Source organism: Leopardus geoffroyi, chromosome B2, assembly GCF_018350155.1.
Source record: "Leopardus geoffroyi isolate Oge1 chromosome B2, O.geoffroyi_Oge1_pat1.0, whole genome shotgun sequence".
Classification (NCBI taxonomy): domain Eukaryota; kingdom Metazoa; phylum Chordata; class Mammalia; order Carnivora; family Felidae; genus Leopardus; species Leopardus geoffroyi.
The window spans coordinates 105,572,901-105,595,641 of NC_059332.1; the positions used below are offsets into that span (position 1 = coordinate 105,572,901).

The 22,741-nt window shown below is 40.6% G+C and overlaps 1 protein-coding gene across 1 annotated transcript in view; it reads right to left on the reverse strand.

The window, feature by feature from the left end:
* Positions 1–5,181: 5,181 nt before the first annotated feature.
* Positions 5,182–22,741, reverse strand: part of GPRC6A (G protein-coupled receptor class C group 6 member A) — a 28,932-nt gene continuing 11,372 nt past the window's right edge. The window contains exons 4-6 of the mRNA XM_045499380.1: positions 18,957–19,169; positions 9,732–9,855; positions 5,182–7,173 (exon numbers count right to left, since the gene is read on the reverse strand). Of these exons, the coding sequence (XP_045355336.1) occupies positions 6,059–7,173; positions 9,732–9,855; positions 18,957–19,169 (1,452 nt within the window). The 3' untranslated portion in view covers positions 5,182–6,058. The remainder of the gene's footprint in view (positions 7,174–9,731; positions 9,856–18,956; positions 19,170–22,741) is intronic.

The following is a 22,741-nucleotide window of genomic DNA, read 5'->3' on the forward strand; positions in this document are numbered from 1 at the left end:
AAGCAGTTTTTCTGATATTCTGGATTCCATTAGTTTTATGTGGTAACTTCCAGAACCTGGCTTCAGGTTTTCTGTTTTATCTGAGTATTTACAATGGATGGCCCTTTAGATGAGAAATACTTTTTTTTAAATTTTTTTTTCAACGTTTATTTATTTTTGGGGACAGAGAGAGACAGAGCATGAACGGAGGAGGGGCAGAGAGAGAGGGAGACACAGAATCAGAAACAGGCTCCAGGCTCCGAGCCATCAGCCCAGAGCCCGACGCGGGGCTCGAACTCCCGGACGGCGAGATCGTGACCTGGCTGAAGTTGGACGCTTAACCGACTGCGCCACCCAGGCACCCCAGATGAGAAATACTTTTAACACAGGCTCACTAGTTAATTTCACACTGGATTTTTTGCTTTTGGCTTGTACATTTTTTTTTTTGTCATGCCTTCTGTGTCTAACAAGCAAGAAACATCACATTCACATATTTATAGATATTATAGGATGGCTATTTGTAAAAATGAGAAAATATTTGATTCGTTTGTTTTTAGGTAGGTCTGGAATTTTCAAAATTTCATTTTCTCATAATCTGATTTTGGCTGGAGATGTAATGCCAAGTACCAGAAAAATTATGTAAGAGTACGAGTTGTAAAATGGAAGAAATTTCAGTCACCTGAGATTTTCCTACAAGGGGCTCTTGGATGTGAATATATCTACTTGCTGTGTTCAGTCTCCCAAGCTTCACAGTCTTTGTAGCTTGGCCAATCATTAAAGCAGACAACAGGCAGCCCACACATGAGTTCATCAGGCTCTTTGCTTCTATTACATATTCTCTAAGCCTAAGAAATCCAGGGCTGAAAAGTAGCTTCATAGCGTTGGCCACCAACACTTCTTCTGTCTTGTTGCTCCGCCCTCCTCAGCATGCAGGTCCCATCTCATGGTCCAAGATGGCTGCTCCACTTCTGCATAGGAGTCAGCAAGAAGAGGAAAGGAGCAGCGGGAGGGCATACTCCTGTCTTTTTAGTAAGTTCCACTTACCACTTTCATGTTCAGTTGTTCATGTGTTTATACGTCACCTTCTTTTAACCCAAGTTTTGAGGATTCTGCAATTAACTTTTCTACTTTAACTTTTTGGAAGTCTTACGTTGCTGATAATGGTAGTAAGGGCCTATGTAAAGGTTTGGCTGAAAGGCAGCTCGCGATTCTAGTATCAGAGGGGAAGATTGGAAAAAGAATATCATTGAGTTGCTATGCCGATCAAGATATTAAAGACATTTATGAGAACATTAAAGTTACTTATACAATACATATCGAATACTAATTTGGGGGTGGCCTTGTATAAAACGCAGAATGCACAGATCATAATTACACTTGTACCTTGCTCTTGAGATCTTCAGAGCCTGGGCTAACCAGCTTCAGATTTCATCCTGCCAGTAAAGGCTATGGTGTAATGTGTACTCTTCCCTCATCCCTGAATTTTAGCAATAAGATATTTTACTATGTGTGTCTCTGTGAGCAGAGTAAGAGGATAACTATATAGGCGAGTTTGTTGCTTGAACTCTAAATGTTCCCCCACCCCCAGATCAGTTTGTCTTGATCAATGGGAAAGTTTCTGTCTGAATAATGATTTGGACTTGATTAAAACAACCTGTACATAAAAATAGAAAATATATTAGGGGCGCTTAGATGGTTCAGTCGGTTAAGCGTCGATTTTGGCTTAGGTCATGATCTTGCAATCTGTGAGTTTGAGCCCCATGTCAGGCCCTGTGCTGACAGCTCAGAGACTGAGCCTGCTTCGGATTCTGTGTCTCCCTCTCTCTGCCCCTTGTCTGCTCACACTCTTTCTCTCTCTCTCTCTCTCTCAAAATAATAAATAAACATTAAAAAATTTTTAAAAATAGAAAATACATTTAATTGGAATATATGTGTACACACATGCATGAATATATATAAAATCACAAGTGTATGTATATATTTAATCACTCTCTTTTTTAATATACACATATATTCCATGTATGTATGCATGATTTATTTAGAATTAAACTATACTTCTAAAATAAAAAATACAGAGTATTTAGCTACAAATCACACACAAAAATTAAAAATAAAACAACCTGTAAAATGTTGACTGCTTACATCATGGTGAGTTGTTGGTTGGTCATAGAGTTATAAGTTCTTTTTTGTGTGTGTTCTTTTTGCTTAATTTTATTTTCTTATTTTTAAATAATATTTAGATATCGCCTTTATAATAAAAAAGAAACACTTGATTCCAAAAGAAGTAAGCAAACTTAACTTATACCAGTTGAATCTATGAGCCTCAAAAGTTAACAGAGAAATGAAAAGTACAATAGTCATTTTCTTAGTTGTTTGTTTTACATGATGACAAAGATATAGTTTGGGCATCAAGAAGTTCAGAACTTAATTTCTTATGTTAAATAGCATTTTTTAAAAATTCTGGGATAATTGTTGAAAGTTATGTAACTGTAAGAAAAGTCACAACTCTTATGAAACAATATTCCTTTCATTGTTGTATTGGCACAACAGTGCTGAGATTTCTGTTTTGTGTGATCACACTCAAGAATCTGGAAGCTCTCCTATAGCTTTGCTGTCATGTCAAAACTGTTTTCATATCAACAGAGCAATGAGTCAGTGAAATCACAAACAGAATACTCTTTTCTTAACACTTTCATGTACATCAGGATATTTTTTACCCTTAACAATTTTATGAGTCGTTTTCACAATGTTATATATGAATACATTTAGGATAAGCAGTAAACTAGGATTAATGTCTTGTGTGTGTGTGTGTGTGTGTGTGTGTGTGTGTGTGTGTGTTTAACATTCAATCCATGTTGGGGTAAGACTGTGGAAGATCCTTCTTAGGAAGGTAGGGGAATTTAACTTAACTCTGAAAATGATAGGAGATTATTAAATTTTTCTGAATAGGAGAATAACTTTGGAACTAACTTGAAAAAGATTGATCTGTGATGATGTATTCTATATACTAGAAGAGGAATCTTGGGGTAGAAACTAGTTTGGACTGTTTCAGCAACAGAGGTGTGGAGTCATGAGGGCCTAAACTGTGATGATGATAGCCGTGGTAGTAGAGAGGAAAGGACAGCTGAGAGCATTGCTCCAAAAGAACTGATTGCTCGCTGTAAAATGGTGAAAACACCAGAATGTAAACTCCTTGAGAAGAGACAACATGTCTGGATTTTATCATTGTATATTCCCCATGCATAAAATCATGCCTGTTACATGGTAGGCCCTTGGTAAATGTTAGTTGTGTAAATTAAAATAAAAACAAGTAAATGCAATAGAATGTAACAGGTGCAGTGACAGAGGCAGAAAATAAGGCCTGGTAGAAGGAGAGATGCTAGAATTGTGTCTGGTGGATTAGCTAGAGTGTTCCAGGAGGACAGGGCAGAAAGGACACCAAGGCCAAGAGGAGAGGCAGATTCTGAGGCATGGAGCAGCATGGTGTGTGTACAATCACCAGAAGGTGGCCATTTCTCAAGAGTAACATACAAGGTAGGAAGGGACAGCAGTTGATACTGGACTTGGAGAGCCTGGGCATCAGGATAAGGAGTTTTGACTTACTGCAGGTTTTAAGACAACCAAGTAACATAAAGAGGTTTTTATTCTAGAAATACATCAAGTGGAAGTGAGCGGAAGGCTTAGTGAGACCTTCTCTACGTTTGAAATAAGATGAGAGACCAGGGTCAAATTAGGAAGCTATTGTAACCATCTATGAAAGAGATGGTAAGGGGCCTAGATTAAGAAAATAATAACAGGAATAGAGATCTTGGCAAAGTTCTGAAAAAATTCAGGAGTTAGAAGATAACAGGTAATGAATTAAAGGTGTAGAAGGGTGAAGCAGGTGGTAGAGTCGAAGATGAGTAGGATGAACCTCAGGGTACCAGTGAGTCCAAATGTGGTCCAACATGCTGAGAAATGGAAAAAAAGGAGGAGGAGCCAGGAGAAGGAAATGATGGCTTGTCCTTGATAAGTCAAAATACAAGGGACAGTAGGTGGGCTGGTTAGAGTGACCTGGACCAGAGATGTGGTTTGGAGAGTTATCTAGGGCAAAGTTAACATACAAAGGTGGACGATATTGTAGTGAGGGAGTATGATTTAGACTGAGGGTGGAACTCTGGTGAATACCCACATTCAAGAGCCACATGGAGGAAGACACATGGTCAGGATGCCAGAATAGAACCAAAAGAGCCTTTGCATCAGATTGAAGAGTCTTGAATAATTGAAAGCTTTAGAAAATCATGTAGGGAATGAAGAAGGAGAATTTCAAGGAGGAGGAATTATATCACAAATGCCTATCAGATTCAAGGGAGGTGAAAGCTTAAAAATGACCATTGAATCTGACAGATAAAAATTCACAGGCAACTTTCTCTGAACTATTTTGGCAGAGTGGTGAAGCTAGAAGCCAGATATCAGTAGGTTCAGTGGGTCAAAAGTCAATAAGGACACTATTCCTTAACATTCAGTTGTGAAGAGGAAGGAGAAATAGGGTTGTAGTTAAAGAGAATGTCAAGATTGGAGACAATGCTATTTTGTATGTTTATCTGTTTTACGAGGATGGGCAGCATTGTGAACATGGCATTCAAATCCTCATCACCCGCCCTGACCTATCCCCTGAGCTCAGAGTCTTAGATCCATATGAATGCTTGATATATCTTGAAATTACTCTAAACCAGTCTTTTTCCTGCACTGCACATTTCCTTCAATAAACCAAACTAGAAGCTTATACTTCATCTCTCACCAACTATTTCAGGTAAATTACCTCTTCTTATATAGCAGAATACATATTCATATTCTTTATTCCCTGGTGTAGATCCTAATCCTATCCCAATTAGACTCCATCCTCTACCCTATATTAAAGTGATCTTCCTAAAATGGGACTTTGAACCTGTCATCTTTCTGCCAGATGCTTTTATGACTTTCTTACCACAAAATAAAGACCTAAGTTCCTTACAAAAGAACTCCACAGATGCCTGGGTGGCTCAGTGGGTTAAGCATTTGACTCTTGATTTTCGTTCAGGTCATGAACTCATGGTTCATGACCTCAAGCCCCTCATTGGGCTCCACATGGGCAGTGTGGAGCCTGCTTCAGATTCTGTCTCTCTTCTCTTTCTCTGTCCCTCTTCTTCTCTCTCTCTCTCTCTCTTTAAAAATAAGTAAATAAACTTAAAAAAATAACTCCAGTCTATGGTATTCATTCATGATGTAATCTCTACATTCAAAAGAAGACTCCTCTCTAGTAATACCAAATGACTATACTCCCCCTGGCACACCTTCTTGACACACTTCGTGTTGCTGCTCCTTGCTTTCCCCCCTTTTCTAGAACAGCTTTCTGACTTTCTTTGATTAGCTCTTACTCATCTTTCAAGGCTCCCCCTAAACATCATATCCCACATTTAGCTTTCTTTGAAGCTCTCTCATCATCCCCCAGGGTGGCTAAGTACCCCCTTCACTATCCTGTCACAATGCCATCTGCACAAGACAATCATAGAAATCCCCACACTCAAGTGATGATATCTGTATGTGACTGTCTTCCTGGATTTTGAACTCCTTGAGGTCAGAAATGATGCTTTGATCCTCCTTGTACTTTTGTATTTAGCATGTCACCTGGCTCATGGTAACTGCTCAAATGCTTGTTCAACTGAACTGAGCCCTGGAGGTGGGAAGATAAAGATGCTTAGGGCAGAAGGAGGACCCATATGAAAAGGTCTAAGAAGAGGAGACAGAGGACACAATGAGCATGATATATGATGGGCTAATTTCAAATAGAAAAGAGACCTTTAACTATGTGTCTAAGAAGAAGGAGATAAAGATGGAGACAGATGGAGGTGATAAGGAATGAAGGCATTTCCAGGCTGAGGGTACTATTTTCTTTGTTAAAGAAGTGGTTGGACAGAGGGAGTGTTCAGCCAAAAATTGGTGAACACAGTGGCAGTGAAGAAACACATAGAATATATTTGTTGGGAAACAAATGCACATTTTAAACACAGAGACCCTGGAGACATTTTATTCCAGAACATGCCATTTCTTAAGGACTCCTTCATATACTTGAAATTCTTTTTCGAGGCCAAGTTTTAGACATACTTGCAGCGTTTTCTCTGCGTGTGTGTGCAAATGCCTGTGCCCGGATATCCCTGCTTTCCTGCCAGGCTGCAGGCCTGCCACCGGAGCTGGGATTGGTCGCTGTGATGTTGCTGCTAGAGGAGTCCAGGGAAACGTGACTCACGGCAAGGCTGCTTGCGCTGTGGGAAGAGTAACTGTAAATCATCTTGAGAAAGGCAGATTTTGTGTTAGTCTCCTGCTTATAAAGAATAACATAGCATTTGGGGAAGAATGTGCAACACAGGATCCCATAGTTCGATATTAAAATAACGATAATCTCCACAGCTGGTAAATATTTACCAAATGTGGTAGCATAGACGGGGACGAATGTGATCCAAGCTATGAAATAAATGAGCATGCCAAATGTTATGAATTTGGCCTCATTGTAATTCTCGGGTAGTTTCCTGCCTTTGAAGGCAAATACGAAGCAAATGAAGGCCAGGATGGCAATATAGCCCAGCATGATGCCAAATGCAAGGATGGATCCCTCCTCACATTCCAGGATAATGACTCTGGGCAAGGAGACATTCTCTTCCACAGCAGGTGCTGCAAAGATTAGCCAGATTGTGCAAATGGCAACCTGGATACCTGTGCAAGTAAAGATGATGGGGATGGGTTTATAGAGGCACTTCAGGAAGTTCTGCAACTTGGGGTCGAAGCTGAAGGCTAGCAGAATTTTCAGGGACTTCACCAAAATGCAGGAGATGCAGAGAGTGAAGCTCACACCAAAAAACGTCTGCCTGGTTTTACACGTGAAGTCTTGTGGTTCTCCAATGAAAAAGCCCGTGCTGGCAAAGTTGAGGAAATGGCAGAGAAGGATCACATAGCAGACCAGCAATCCCCCGGACGATTTCACAACAGGCGTGTTCAGGTTTCTTGTAAATATTATGCCAATGGCCAGAACAAACATGATTCCTAGTAGGGAGAGGGCCAGGAGCAGTATGGCCAAGGAGTCATTCCAACTGAGATACTCCACTTCCTTTTCAAAGCATGCTGTGCTCCTTACAGGGGCCCACTGAGTTTCGTTGTTACATAAAAGGCAGTGATCCATATCTAAAAGACAGAGATTCAGTTACATTGCAAACATTTAAGCCAGGTGATTGATTGTCCACAATGATGCTACAAATGAGACTCCTTCTTAGTAATAGTGCGGACTATTACTAAGGGATATAGATAATTGTCACATTGGTCACTTATTAAAATAAAGCATGCACAGAACCCAAAAGAAGTTGAGAGAAAGTGTGAGGGTGAGGGAAGAAAAAGAGGGGAAGAGAAAGCAAAAAACCCAGGTGGGCTGTGAGTCTTAAGGGAATCCATATACTCAATATAGATGCCAGCCTCTTATGAACTTGCTATTATAGGTGGCAGTTCAGGGACTCTGTTAAGAAGGGCTTTGAAATATGGGCGCCTGGGTGGCTCAGTTGGTTAAGCATCCAACTTTGGTTTCAGCTCAGATAATGATCTCAGGGTTCATGAGATCAAGCCCCACGTCAGTCTCTGAGCTGACAACACACAGCCTGCTTCGGATTCTCTCTCCTTCTGCCCCTTGCCCTCTCAAAAATAAATAAATAAACTTAAAAAAAAAAGAAGGGCTTTGGAATCAAATGTATCTCAAGTCCCTTTCCCTATCACTTATAATTCCCTTAATCTTGACTAAGTGAATTGAACTTTCTGAGTCTATTTTCAAATCTTTAAAAAAGCAAAAAAAAAAAAAAAAAAAAAAAAAAAGCTCTGCCTCACTGGGGTGCTGCATTCAATGCCCAGAATAAATGTAAACTTCTTTGTGTGGAGTGTTACACATAGTAGACACTAAATGTAGTGAGAACTGCTATTATAAATAAGGCTGCAGTTCTTTTAAAAGCAGAGAAAATATGGCTGGGTCACCCTAAAAGCTCTCTAAAAGTGAGATAACACAGGATTGTAACCACTTCAGTTGATGAAAAATTAAAGTTTATTTTTTTTCTCTAGGAAGTCAGTAAACTTGTCAGTAAAAATGTCAGTAAACTCACATGTGCAGTGATAAGCTTAAAACTGATTTTGGCTTATTCTGATGGCAGAGAAGGAAGAGTTGATATCAGAGTGGAGTCCCTGGGAGCGTGATTGCATTTGCTCTCCATTTTCATCCCTTAAAGGTGGGGTCCCCCGTATTGCCAAAAGGCGCTCCCTGGGCATCCATCTGAGAACACTCCACAGTGCCCATTCATTTTTATATAGGGCCTGCGTTCCCTTCTTCGTTAACCTCAAAGTCAGGTTGTGTTTCTCTTTATGAACTTCATTACCTCTCCAGCCTCTTCCTCTTTCCAAACCCTGTTTCCCTACAAAAGCGGTTCTTCTCTGTCCTCCCCTAACTGCCACTGCTACCGTGTGCCATTTTCTTCGCTTGTTTGGCGAACGTTTAATGGCCTTGTCTATGTACGAGAGCTGTGTGCTGGAGACAGAGAGAAAGACAGGAGATGATGTCTTTTCATATCACCCTAAATCTTTGCTTTTCCTCCAAAGGAAAAGCAGTCTTCTACACTTATTCTTGCCTTGGTTATCAAAAGACAGCCCAAATTGTATTTTGAAAACTCTTGTGTGTCTTTATGGGAAATAAATGCGACACACTCTTTCAGCATTTTTATTTATCCCACTCGGCAGACAGTTGGTAGACATTGCCTGGAAAATCTCTCTCCCCTACAATTACCTAATTGTTTACACAGCAGAGCCCATCTCAGGTTAGGAGAAGCAGCATTTTTGTGAGATAGCCACAGAACAAGACTATTGGAACATTTATATTGCGATACTTCTCCCTTGGAGGCAGTGAGAAAAAAGAGTAAGCATCTGAGAGCTGCTCCAGTTCTCAGGTTCACAACTTTTATAGATGAGTAGGGATGCGACAATAAACAAGGGAATACGATGCTTTTAAAGTATGGATTTTGAAGTCAAAATTTGACTACAGGGAAACTGCTGATTGCTCCTTTTAAGACCCTGAGGCTGCTGACCTTGTTCTTTACTTTGTGTATTTTGCACTGATCTTGTGAAATTGTTAAAGACAGGTTAGGCAAATAATCAGTTAGTAGCAGCTCATCTTTGTTAATAGTTTATCCCCTTGTCTCACAGAAGGCGTTTTTTTTTTTTTTTTTTTAGGCTTTTTTGTTTGCTGCCTTTTGGTAGGAATAATGAGATCTCCAGGGTATGCACACCCCTGGGTTTTTATCATGCTCAGTTTAGCTAATTCAACACTTATTTAATTATAGTTATTGTGCCCCAGTTACAAGACCAGCATGTCCATGTGGGGGTTACACGGACAAAAATTGGTGGAGAAACCACGTTGTTTTGAAAGATGCAAGAGAGGAACTCTAGTTGAGCAGATGACATCTTCCCTTGGAAGTGAAGTTACTTTTATGTCTCTATTAGGTATTGGTTGTGCATCTGCTGATATAATAGAGCAAATTCCAAGATAAAATGAAATTTTACTGGAATTTAATCTAGCAAGAGCATGAGATGCTTTTTTTTTTTTTTTTTTTTAAGTGAAAATGTAAGCCAAAATAGGATTCATGTAAAAAAAAGTAGTCAGCCTAGGAAAAATGTTTCTGGTGATTCACTGTACATGGTGTAGTGACCATAATTACCTGTCTGGTTACTGTAGTAATTTTCAGGACAGTTCACACATTCATAGCAGCAGATATGTTGACTTCTTGTAGTTCTCTTCATTTGCCCAGGACTGCACTCCTTGGAGCATTTAGACTGAATTTGCTGCAAAGTGAAAGAAATTTCAAGTATATTTTTAAAAGATTTGGGGCGCCTGGGTGGCTCAGTCGGTTAAGCGTCCGACTTCAGCCAGGTCACGATCTCGCGGTCCGTGAGTTCGAGCCCCGTGTCGGGCTCTGGGCTGATGGCTCGGAGCCTGGAGCCTGTTTCCGATTCTGTGTCTCCCTCTCTCTCTGCCCCTCCCCCGTTCATGCTCTGTCTCTCTCTGTCCCAAAAAATAAATAAACTTTGAAAAACAAAATTAAAAAAAAAAAAGATTTATTTTCCTAACTAACCTTGATTGATTTAAAGACACATTTACTAACTAGCATTTTGGTCTCTCACTCTCTTGTTGTTGAAAAGCACAATAGAATTGTTTTGTCATCTGGAGGCATGTGAACAAGTTTAAAAAGCAGAAGAGGAGGAGGAGACTGAAGATGGCGGCGTAGGAGGACGCTGGGCTCACCGCGCGTCCTGCTGATCACTTAGAGTCCACCTACACCTGCCTAAATAACCCAGAAAACCGCCAGAGGATTAGCAGAACGGAGTCGCCGGAGCCAAGCGCAGACCAGAGGCCCACGGAAGAGGGTAGAAAGGGCAGCAAGGCGGTGCGCGCTCCACGGACTGGCGGGAGGGAGCTGAGGTGGAGGGGCGGCTCGCCAGCCAAGCAGAGCCCCAGAGTCTGGCGGGCAAAAGCGGAGGGGCCTGACGGACTGTGTTCTGACAGCAAGCGTGACTTAGTGTCTGGGAGGTCCTAAGTTAACAGCTCTGCTCGGAAAGCGGGAAGGCTGGAGGACAAAGGGAGGGAGAGCTGCTGAGCCCCCGGACAACAGAGCTCAGTTTGGTGGGGAACAAAGGCGCTCGCCAGCGCCATCTCCCCCGCCCAGCCCCCAGCCAAAATCCCAAAGAGAACCAGTTCCTGCCAGGGAACTTCCTCGCTCCCCGCAAACACCCAACTCTGTGCTTCTGCGGAGGAGCCAAACCTCCGGCAGCGGATCCGACTCCCTCCCACTGCCACAGGGCCCCTCCGGAAGTGGATCACCTAAGGAGAAGCGAGCTAAGCCTGCCCCTCCTGCCCCTGTGCACCTTGCCTACCCACCCCAGCTAATACGCCAGATCCCCAGCATCACAAGCCTGGCAGTGTGCAAGTAGCCCAGACAGGCCACGCCACCCCACAGTGAATCCCGCCCCTAGGAGAGGGGAAGAGAAGGCACACACCAGTCTGACTGTGGCCCCAGCGGTGGGCCGGGGGCAGACATCAGGTCTGACTGCGACTCCGCCCACCAACTCCAGTTATACACCACAGCACAGGGGAAGTGCCCTGCAGGTCCTCACCACGCCAGGGACTATCCAAAATGACCAAGTGGAAGAATTCCCCTCAGAAGAATCTCCAGGAAATAACAACAGCTAATGAGCTGATCAAAAAGGATTTAAATAATATAACAGAAAGTGAATTTAGAATAATAATCATAAAATTAATCGCTGGGCTTGAAAACAGTATAGAGGACAGCAGAGAATCTCTTGCTACAGAGACCAAGGGACTAAGGAACAGTCACGAGGAGCTGAAAAACGCTTTAAACGAAATGCAAAACAAAATGGAAACCACCACGGCTCGGATTGAAGAGGCAGAGGAGAGAATAGGTGAACTAGAAGATAAAGTTATGGAAAAAGAGGAAGCTGAGAAAAAGAGAGATAAAAAAATCCAGGAGTATGAGGGGAAAATTAGAGACCTAAGTGATACACTAAAAAGAAATAATATACGCATAATTGGTATCCCAGAGGAGGAAGAGAGAGGGAAAGGTGCTGAAGGGGTACTTGAAGAAATAATAGCTGAGAACTTCCCTGAACTGGGGAAGGAAAAAGGCATTGAAATCCAAGAGGCACAGAGAACTCCCTTCAGACGTAACTTGAATCGATCTTCTGCACGACATATCATAGTGAAACTGGCAAAATACAAGGATAAAGAGAAAATTCTGAAAGCAGCAAGGGGTAAACGTGCCCTCACATATAAAGGGAGACCTATAAGACTCGTGACTGATCTCTCTTTTGAAACTTGGCAGGCCAGAAAGAATTGGCACGAGATTTTCAGTGTGCTAGACAGAAAAAATATGCAGCCTAGAATCCTTTATCCAGCAAGTCTGTCATTTAGAATAGAAGGAGAGATAAAGGTCTTCCCAAACAAACAAAAACTGAAGGAATTTGTCACCACTAAACCAGCCCTACAAGAGATCCTAAGGGGGACCCTGTGAGACAAAGTACCAGAGACAACACTACAAGCATAAAACATACAGACATCACAATGACTCTAAACCCGTATCTTTCTATAATAACACTGAATGTAAATGGATTAAATGCGCCAACCAAAAGACATAGGGTATCAGAATGGATAAAAAAACAAGACCCATCTATCTGCTGTCTACAAGAGACTCATTTTAGACCTGAGGACACCTTTAGATTGAGAGTGAGGGGATGGAGAACTATTTATCATGCTACTGGAGGCCAAAAGAAAGCTGGAGTAGCCATTCTTATATCAGACAAACTAGACTTTAAAGGCTGTAACAAGAGATGAAGAATGACATTATATAATAGTTACAGGGTCTATCCATCAGGAAGAGCTAACAATTATAAATGTCTATGCGCCGAATACCGGAGCCCCCAAATATATAAAACAACTACTCATAAACATAAGCAACCTGATTGATAAGAATGTGGTAATTGCAGGGGACTTTAACACCCCACTTACAGAAATGGATAGATCATCTAGACACACGGTCAATAAAGAAACAAGGGCCCTGAATGAGACAATGGATCAGATGGACTTGACAGATATATTTAGAACTCTGCATCCCAAAGCAACAGAATATACTTTCTTCTCGAGTGCACATGGAACATTCTCCAAGATAGATCATATACTGGGTCACAAAACAGCCCTTCATAAGTTTACCAGAATTGAAATTATACCATGCATACTTTCAGACCACAATGCTATGACGCTTGAAATCAACCACAGAAAAAAGTCTGGAAAACCTCCAAAAGCATGGAGGTTAAAGAACACCCTACTAACGAATGAGTGGGTCAACCAGGCAATTAGAGAAGAAATTAAAAAATATATGGAAACAAACGAAAATGAAAATACAACAATCCAAACGCTTTGGGACGCAGCGAACGCAGTCCTGAGAGGAAAATACATTGCAATCCAGGCCTATCTCAAGAAACAAGAAAAATCCCAAATACAAAATCTAACAGCACACCTAAAGGAAATAGAAGCAGAACAGCAAAGACACCCCAAACCCAGCAGAAGAAGAGAAATAATAAAGATCAGAGCAGAAATAAACAATATAGAGTCTAAAAAAACTGTAGAGCAGATCAACGAAACCAAGAGTTGGTTTTTTGAAAAAATAAACACAATTGACAAACCTCTAGCCAGGCTTCTCAAAAAGAAAAGGGAGATGACCCAAATAGATAAAATCATGAATGAAAATGGAATTATTACAACCAATCCCTCAGAGATACAAACAATTATCAGGGAATACTATGAAAAATTATATGCCAACAAATTGGACAACCTGGAAGAGATGGACAAATTCCTGAACACCCACACTCTTCCAAAACTCAATCAGGAGGAAAGAGAAAGCTTGAACAGACCCATCACCAGCGAAGAAATTGAATCGGTTATCAAAAATCTCCCAACAAATAAGAGTCCAGGACCAGATGGCTTCCCAGGGGAGTTCTACCAGACGTTTAAAGCAGAGATAATACCTATCCTTCTCAAGCTATTCCAAGAAATAGAAAGGGAAGGAAAACTTCCAGACTCATTCTATGAAGCCAGTATTACTTTGATTCCTAAACCAAACAGAGACCCAGTAAAAAAAGAGAACTACCGGCCAATATCCCTGATGAATATGGATGCAAAAATTCTCAATAAGATACTAGCAAATCGAATTTAACGGCATATAAAAAGAATTATTCACCATGATCAAGTGGGATTCATTCCTGGGATGCAGGGCTGGTTCAACATTCGCAAATCAATCAACGTGATACATCACATTAACAAAAAAAAAAGAGAAGAACCGTATGATCCTGTCAATCGATGCAGAAAAGGCCTTTGACAAAATCCAGCACCCTTTCTTAATAAAAACCCTTGAGAAAGTCGGGATAGAAGGAACATACTTAAACATCATAAAAGCCATTTATGAAAAGCCCACAGCTAACATCATCCTCAACGGGGAAAAACTGAGAGCTTTTTCCCTGAGATCAGGAACACGACAGGGATGCCCACTCTCACCGCTTTTGTTTAACATAGTGCTGGAAGTTCTAGCATCAGCAATCAGACAACAAAAGGAAATCAAGGGCATCAAAATTGGCAAAGATGAAGTCAAGCTTTCGCTTTTTGCAGATGACATGATATTATACATGGAAAATCCGATAGACTCCACCAAAAGTCTGCTAGAATTGATACATGAATTCAGCAAAGTCGCAGGATACAAAATCAATGTACAGAAATCAGTTGCATTCTTATACACTAACAATGAAGCAACAGAAAGACAAATAAAGAAACTGATCCCATTCACAATTGCACCAAGAAGCATAAAATACCTAGGAATAAATCGAACCAAAGATGTAAAGGATCTGTATGCTGAAAACTATAGAAAGCTTATGAAGGTAATTGAAGAAGATTTAAAGAAATGGAAAGACATTCCCTGCTCATGGATTGGAAAAATAAATATTGTCAAAATGTCAATACTACCCAAAGCTATCTACACATTCAATGCAATTCCAATCAAAATTGCACCAGCATTCTTCTCGAAACTAGAACAAGCCATCCTAAAATTCATATGGAACCACAAAAGGCCCCGAATAGCCAAAGTAATTTTGAAGAAGAAGACCAAAGCAGGAGACATCACAATCCCAGACTTTAGCCTCTACTACAAAGCTGTCATCATCAAGACAGCATGGTATTGGCACAAAAACAGACACATAGACCAATGGAATAGAATAGAAACCCCAGAACTAGACCCACAAACGTATGGCCAACTCATCTTTGACAAAGCAGGAAAGAACATCCAATGGAAAAAAGATAGCCTCTTTAACAAATGGTGCTGGGAGAACTGGACAGCAACATGCAGAAGGTTGAAACTAGACCACTTTCTCACACCATTCACAAAAATAAACTCAAAATGGATAAAGGACCTGAATGTGAGACAGGAAACCATCAAAACCATAGAGGAGAAAGCAGGAAAAGACCTCTCTGACCTCAGCTGTAGCGATCTCTAACTCGACACATCCCCAAAGGCAAGGGAATTAAAAGCAAACGTGAACTACTGGGACCTTATGAAGATAAAAAGCTTCTGCACAGCAAAGGAAACAACCAACAAAACTAAAAGGCAACCAACGGAATGGGAAAAGATATTTGCAAATGACATATCGGACAAAGGGCTAGTATCCAAAATCTATAAAGAGCTCACCAAACTCCACACCTGAAAAACAAATAACCCAGTGAAGAAATGGGCAGAAAACATGAATAGACACTTCTCTAAAGAAGACATCCAGATGGCTAACAGGCACATGAAAAGATGTTCAGTGTCACTCCTTATCAGGGAAATACAAATCAAAACCACACTCAGGTATCACCTCACGTCAGTCAGAGTGGCCAAAATGAACAAATCAGGAGACTATAGATGCTGGAGAGGATGTGGAGAAACGGGAACCCTCTTGCACTGTTGGTGGGAATGCAAATTGGTGCAGCCGCTCTGGAAAGCAGTGTGGAGGTTCCTCAGAAAATTAAAAATAGACCTACGCTATGACCCAGCAATAGCACTGCTAGGAATTTATCCAAGGGATACAGGAGTGCTGATGCATAGAGGCACTTGTACCCCAATGTTCATAGCAGCACTCTCAACAATAGCCAAATTATGGAAAGAGCCTAAATGTCCATCAACTGATGAATGGATAAAGAAATTGTGGTTTATATACACAATGGAATACTACGTGGCAATGAGAAAAAATGAAATATGGCCTTTTGTAGCAACGTGGATGGAACTGGAGAGTGTGATGCTAAGTGAAATAAGCCATACAGAGAAAGACAGATACCATATGGTTTCACTCTTGTGTGGATCCTGAGAAACTTAACAGGAACCCATGGGAGAGGGGGAGGAAAAAAGAAAAAAAAAAAAAAAAGAGGTTAGAGTGGGAGAGAGCCAAAGCATGGGAGACTGTTAAAAACTGAGAACAAACTGAGGGTTGATGGGGGGTGGGAGGGAGGAGAGGGTGGGTGATGGGTATTGAGGAGGGCACCTTTTGGGATGAGCACTGGGTGTTGTATGGAAACCAATTTGACAATAAATTTCATATAATAAAAAAAAATTAAAAAAAAATAAATAAAAAGCAGAAGATACTTCAGATAGTGAAGCTGCCTTAGGAAGAAGTACTTTTGTCACCTTAATAACTTCTGAAAGCAAATAAGGGAAATTAGCTCCTTCAGAAAGTCCCTAGCAGAGGAACAAATGTGTAGTGATGGAACTAAAGAAGGAAATCATGGCCTGGAAATTTCCAGTCATGTGTTGTATAAAGAGTTCAACTATATATGAAAAATAGTAACTTAATGCACACTTTTATATTCTTTACAGGAAGGTTATTAATCATGCTGTCCAAGGACTTTGTCCAGTCTAAGCTTAAAAACAAAAGAGTGGAAATTTTGAACTTAAAGCTATTAAAGTATTAGTGAAAAAGGTAACCCTAGATATATAAATAATATTTTAGGTTATAATTAGGCATGTCACAATGTAAATCATATGTAGCATCCTAATTTTACGGAGCGCTCAGTTTCCAATTTAACTAATAATTCTTTGTACTTCAGCTATGCTTTTTTTTCCCATTCACAGTCCCTTTCTCATGCATAACTTGTGACGTAAATCTGTTACTGTCTTACCTTTCGAGATACCAAAGCAGAATGGGTAAATGAAGCTTTCTCTAGATTCTCTTAATAGCTATTCCTGAGCCAGGAACACAATCCAATGACTAAGCTAACTGGTCTTTTCTCTGGGAGATGAAAATGATCTGGCTGGGAAAGAAAAAGTAGCCAAGATTCAGTACTCCTGAGTCCACAAGGGTGGTTTTCTTCTTCTTCTCAACACAGTTATTCCTGATCTGGGTTGTCAGTAGGCAGGACATCACTGGGGGTAAAGGAGAAATATTTTCTTCCCTTATCATAAGATACAGCAAAGACATTCTAAAGTCTGGTATTAATAACTTTGGGATAGCAAAAGATTTGGGATTATCTGATGTTTTGGACTTGAGCTAGGAGAAAGGAAGGTACATATGGAAGAGCAAGAAATCTTGTGGGGTTGGAAGAAGAGGCAAGGGGGAGGGGAAGGTAGTAGGAGATGAGGTCAGGTAGGTCCTGGTGGCAGGTCATGTAAGGTTTTTAAAGATATTGGCTTTTACCCTAAAAGAAACAGGATGTATGGGAGTGTTTTGTGTAGAGTATTATAGTTTATAGGATTACTCTGTCTGCTGCTTTAAGAATAGACCACAGTGAGTAAGAGTGGAAACAGAGAGCAGTTAGAAGACTACTGTCTTATTCTGGGTGACAGGTGATTGTAGCTTGGACTGGAGTAGTAGCAGTGGAGTAGAGAACAAAAGGTGGTAAGATTCTAGGCCCATTTTGAAAGTGAAACTTAGATTGGATATGAAGCATGACAAGGATTCCACCAGGTTTTTCCACAAACAACTAAAAGGAAATTGCCATTTATTGAGATGAGGGTAGGTTTGGGAGCTCAGTTTTGGAGGTAATCAGTCAAGATGACTATTAGACTCCAAGGTAGAGATGGCAGTTGCACAGTTGTATATTTATTAGGATTGAACTTCAGAAGATAAAAAGCTGGGAGTCATCTGCCTTCTCTATTAATGAATGACATTATTTAAATCATGAGCCTGGATGAGATCACTAAGGCAAAGTGTAGACCCAGGAAAGGAGCAGTTCTGAGCTCTGGGTAAGCCAATATTTATAGGCAGCTGTAATGATAAGGAGCCAGCAAAGGAGACTAAGAAATAGTGGCCAGAGACAGAGGAAGAAAATCAAGGGACTATGGTGTTGTGGGAACAATAAAGAGCATTTTACAGAGAGGAGAATAATTAATTACTAATAATTGGTGAGATGATTTTTGGATTTGTTAACATTGGTGAACTAGATAGAAAGAATTTTGATGGATTGGAAAGAGTTCAAAAGAATTATGGGAAGAGAGAAATTGGGGCCAGTGAATGTATTTAAATTTCTCAAGGAGTTTTGCTGTCAAGAGAAATAGAGGAATGGGCAGCACATAGAAGGAGAAGTGGAGGATCAATGGAGTTTCGTTCTTTTTTTGGAACATGGAAGGAATAACAGCATATTTATATCACTATGTAGATAATGGAGAAGAGAAAATACTTGAGGATGTGGGAGAGAGTGGAGAATTGCCAGAGCAGTATCACAGAGTAAGTGGTAAAGAGTTGGGATCCAGAGATCAAGGGAGGAGCTGACCTTGGCCAGGAGCAGACAGCCCATCCATAGTGCTGGATGGAAGACAGATGTGGTGGCAGGGGAACACTGCTGTTCTCTTCTGAGTGTTTCACTTTTGTTAGTGACATAGGAAGAAAAGTCACCTAAAAGTGAAGATGGGGAAGATGTGTTGGATCAGAAAAGGGAATAAAAATTATGAAATAGCTATCTAGGAAGGTAGGTGAGGTAATGGACTAAGTAAAGTAATAGTCTGATTGCCCAACAGCGCTAAGGGCCCACTGGAGGTTAGAGATCATGACTTTGAAGTGAGAACAGTCAACAAGGTGCTTTGGCTTTGTTTTTGTTTTGCCAAGTTCAAGTTCAGCTACATGGGGGCTCTACTGATTAGGCAAAGAGTTGAGTTTAACCAGGATTATGCTCTAGTCAAATGAGTATGATAAAGACAGCATGTACAAGGGGTGACACACAAGTTGACCATAGCATTTAAGGAGGGAAGATGGGGACAGTAAACAGGCAGTAGGATCACTGGAGGTCCTGGTGGGGTCAAGGACTTTTGCAATTGAGGTACTAATTTGATTTGAATGCTATAAGCAGCCTACCGCAAAATTACCTTAAGATTTCTGAACTCATTTTTTGTTTCTTGGTCTGTGATGACGAAGACATCATTCTTCAGATCATATTGTGCTATCTTGGTGATAGTCAGGTGACCATCAATCTCCTTCCAGAGCACAACATCATATCCAGTATTCATATCCCCATGAGCATCAAAATGAAATGAATCCCCTTCATCAGTGAATGTCACATTTTTTAGTGCATCAAGTAACTATAAAATAGAAAATAGAAACAAACATAAATAGAAATATGCATCCATTATATCCCAATTATAACACTGCCTTATATGGAATATCACTTAAAAGTAGAAAAAGGACATTCTGGATCAGTGAGTATGGTAACTAGTTGAGAAGGTTCTTAACTATCTGGCAACAATTTGACAATTCTAGCCTTATTTCTGCCAAAGTCTTGTTCTGTGAATCTGAGAAAGCAAGTTAATGTTTATGGAGAGTAGCTTCTCTAGCTTATAAAATTGGAATATGAGGATCTTCATTTTGTCACATTGCAGAATTTCAGGATAGGTCCTCTGGGGCAGTTGCCTGGGCTCTAATACAGGTTCTATATCTCATTAGTGATGTGGTCTTGACACTTAAATTTCTCTCTAGGTCCAGGTTCCCCATCTGTAAAATGAAGTAAATGAAACCTACCTTATAGGGTTATTGTAAGGATTATATGTAATTAAGCATATAAGGAGTTTATCCCAGTATTGGGGACAGATTAAGATTAGTAAAGGGTATATTAATATCTGTTAACACTATTAGTTAGCTAATAAGGACATTGTGCAAATAAATAAAAATATTTTGAGTCTATTAATAATGTCACCTGACGTTCATATATTACTTGATAATACTCAGAAGTGTGATATCCTTCTTCTCCATAACAGCTCAATGAAACAAGTGAACAGAGATCATCTTCCTCCTTTCTTAGGTGAGCACCATCAGCAAAGGGGTGAGTGGACTTAATCTGAGGACACACATTTTGACTTTCAGGTCTTTCCATTGCACCTAACAATATTTTAATTCAAGTCCTCCATATTGTATTTTCCATCTGACTCAAAAGCAGTTGTCGATGTGTCATCTGGAGCTACCGGAGGCAGGAAAATTCATTCTTTCCTTCTAGTCACAGTTGGATCCTTGGCCAAGCCTGAGTGGGTAATCCAAACCAGTAGGTGTTATGCTCACCATCTGCAAAATGAAGGCTAAGGGGACAGACATACAAACATGGGACAGTCCAGTGACAACAGCACCCTGTTCTCAGGACATCTCCCACCAGAGAGGTTTAGCTCGGGGTATAAGGTACTGCCAGTACCTGCCTTCTAAATACATCCTTTGTTACTCATTTGGTTGGAGGTACGGATATGATTATCTTCAGTGGTTTTCAAATCTATTTCAGTGATTGAGTATAAAGTGACCTTTCCAATGTAATTCACAAAATGATTTTTTTTTTAATTTCCGAGGAAAGAAATGCAATGACAAATTACTTGTCTTGTTACCGAGTTCGTACATGAGAACTTGTATGTAAAACAGCTAGGACAGGAAATGTTTTACTGACAAATGAGGCAGCTGTATTGAGATTGTGCTGCAGAGGAAGATCGCTGTTCTGGGAGAGAGGAAAACACTGCTCCACCATTAACTTGATATATAATCATGGCTAAGTAAATACCCTTTCTGGACACACTGGGCCTACTCATCTAAGTCTATGATGTTATGTGGTTCTTGTTGAGTGCAAAGTCTGGAACGAGGCAGAAATTATTCTATTCGAATAGAATTATTCTTCTATTCCTTATCAGTTCATCTTTTATGAATGTTTCTTTCCTTCTATTATTGTTTTGGTCAATAGACTATAAGAAGATCAAGCTATATTTTAAGGTAAATATATTAGTCACAGTAGGCAGGTCAGTGACCAAATGTCATGTTAGTAAAATATCTGAGTATGTGTATTGATTTTATTATATGTCCGCAGATTTCTTAGTTCTCTTAATAAATGTAAAATAGTTAGTATTACTTTAAAGAAACAGAATATCAGGGGCACCTGGGTGGCTCAGTCAACTAAGCATCTGCCTCTTGGTTTCGGCTCAGGTCATGATCTCACAGTTCGTGAGTTCCAGCCCGGTACTGGGCTCTGAGCTGACAGTGCAGAGCCTGCTTGGGATTCTCTCTCTTCCTCTCTGCCCCTCCTCCACTCTCTCTGTATCTCAAAATAAATAGACTTAAAGAAGCAGGATATCAGATTTAACATGGTGGAATTAACCAACAAAAGCTTTTTCTAGCAATTGCCTGGAAGAAAAAATATGAAGGGAACAAAAATAAAAGAGGAAGTAAGGACCCACTGTCAGTGTTTCCATCTCCACCTGTGTGTTGATTTTTTTTTCTGTTCCCTCCTTAAGTAATACACACATAAACCCCAGTAACTCGGTTCTTTAGGAAGCATATCCTTTTCCTCTTTTGAGTTTGAACTATAATTTCTACTTGTTTTTCCCTGCACTTAATTAGGTTTTCTGGCACATATACATTCTGTAAATAGCGATAACGGTGTATGAAGTACCTAAGCCAACATAACTATGCTTGTTCTCACAGGAGAGAGGGTGGAGGCAAACAAAACAGTGCATTCGTTACCTGTTAATTAAAACACAACGTTTGCTCTGGATTAAGGTAAGTTTTGAACATTAGTGCTCTGGTTACTAAGCTCTTAAAGGCTTTTTCCAGCACTTATTTATTTATTTTCCATGGAGACTCCGAAAGTCACTATAAATTGACACCATTAAACAGTAAGATTTGCGTTTCCATGATTATATAACTCACGCTGTGTATGGCAATGACCTGTTTTTGAGAACACAAAGCCAGGGGGCCACACCAACTAAGCTGTTGTTGGTAATGCTGTTTTCCATTTCCCTGACTGCTGCAATGTCCACATCTTCCTAAGAAAGCTGTGCTTGTGGGTGAATTAGAGAGAGCAGAGGAAGCAGCCTTGCATCCCTGTCTGGTGCCCAACCCATGTCTTTTTCTTCTGTGAAATTCTCTGTACCGTAGCAGAAAGCACCCTGGGCTAAGGCTGGGATAGTCTCACTGCTAACTGTGTGGGGGACCGTGGGCCAGACCCTCATTGTGGAGGCCCCGTCCGTCTCTAAACTGCCACAAGTCTCCATCACTGGTAACATTTCCTCTTGCCACTTCTTTAAGATGCAGTGTAAGAGGGGCGCCTGGGTGGCTCAGTCGGTTGGGTGTCTGACTTCGGCTCAGGTCATGATCTCGTGGTCCGTGAGTTTGAGCCCCGCGTCGGGCTCTGTGCTGACAGCTCAGAGCCTGCAGACTGTTTCAGATTCTGTGTCTCCCTCTCTCTCTGACCTTCCCCCATTCATGCTCTGTCTCTCTCTGTCTCAAAAATGAATAAACGTTAAAAAAAAATTTTTTTAAAAAGATGGAGTGTAAGAAACACAAACCTGTGGACCTACCAGAATATTATAGAGGTTAGAGATCATATATGTCAATGCCTGGTATAGTCGCCCTCAAAAACTGTTAGTTATTATTTTCCTTATCACTTCAAAGTCACTCTCTTCTCAGCACACATTTCTTCCGTTGCTACACCTGAATGTCTCATAAGTTCTTCGAATTCAACATCTCCAAAACAGAATCCTTAATACTTCTCCTCCCCACCAAACCTCTACATTTTTATGTTTCCTTCTCAACAAAGTCAACAAATGTCCAAATGCGAATCACTTGCAGCATCTTTGCTTCTCTTTGCATCTTTTACACCCAGTCTATCTACAGATGCTCTTCATTCTTC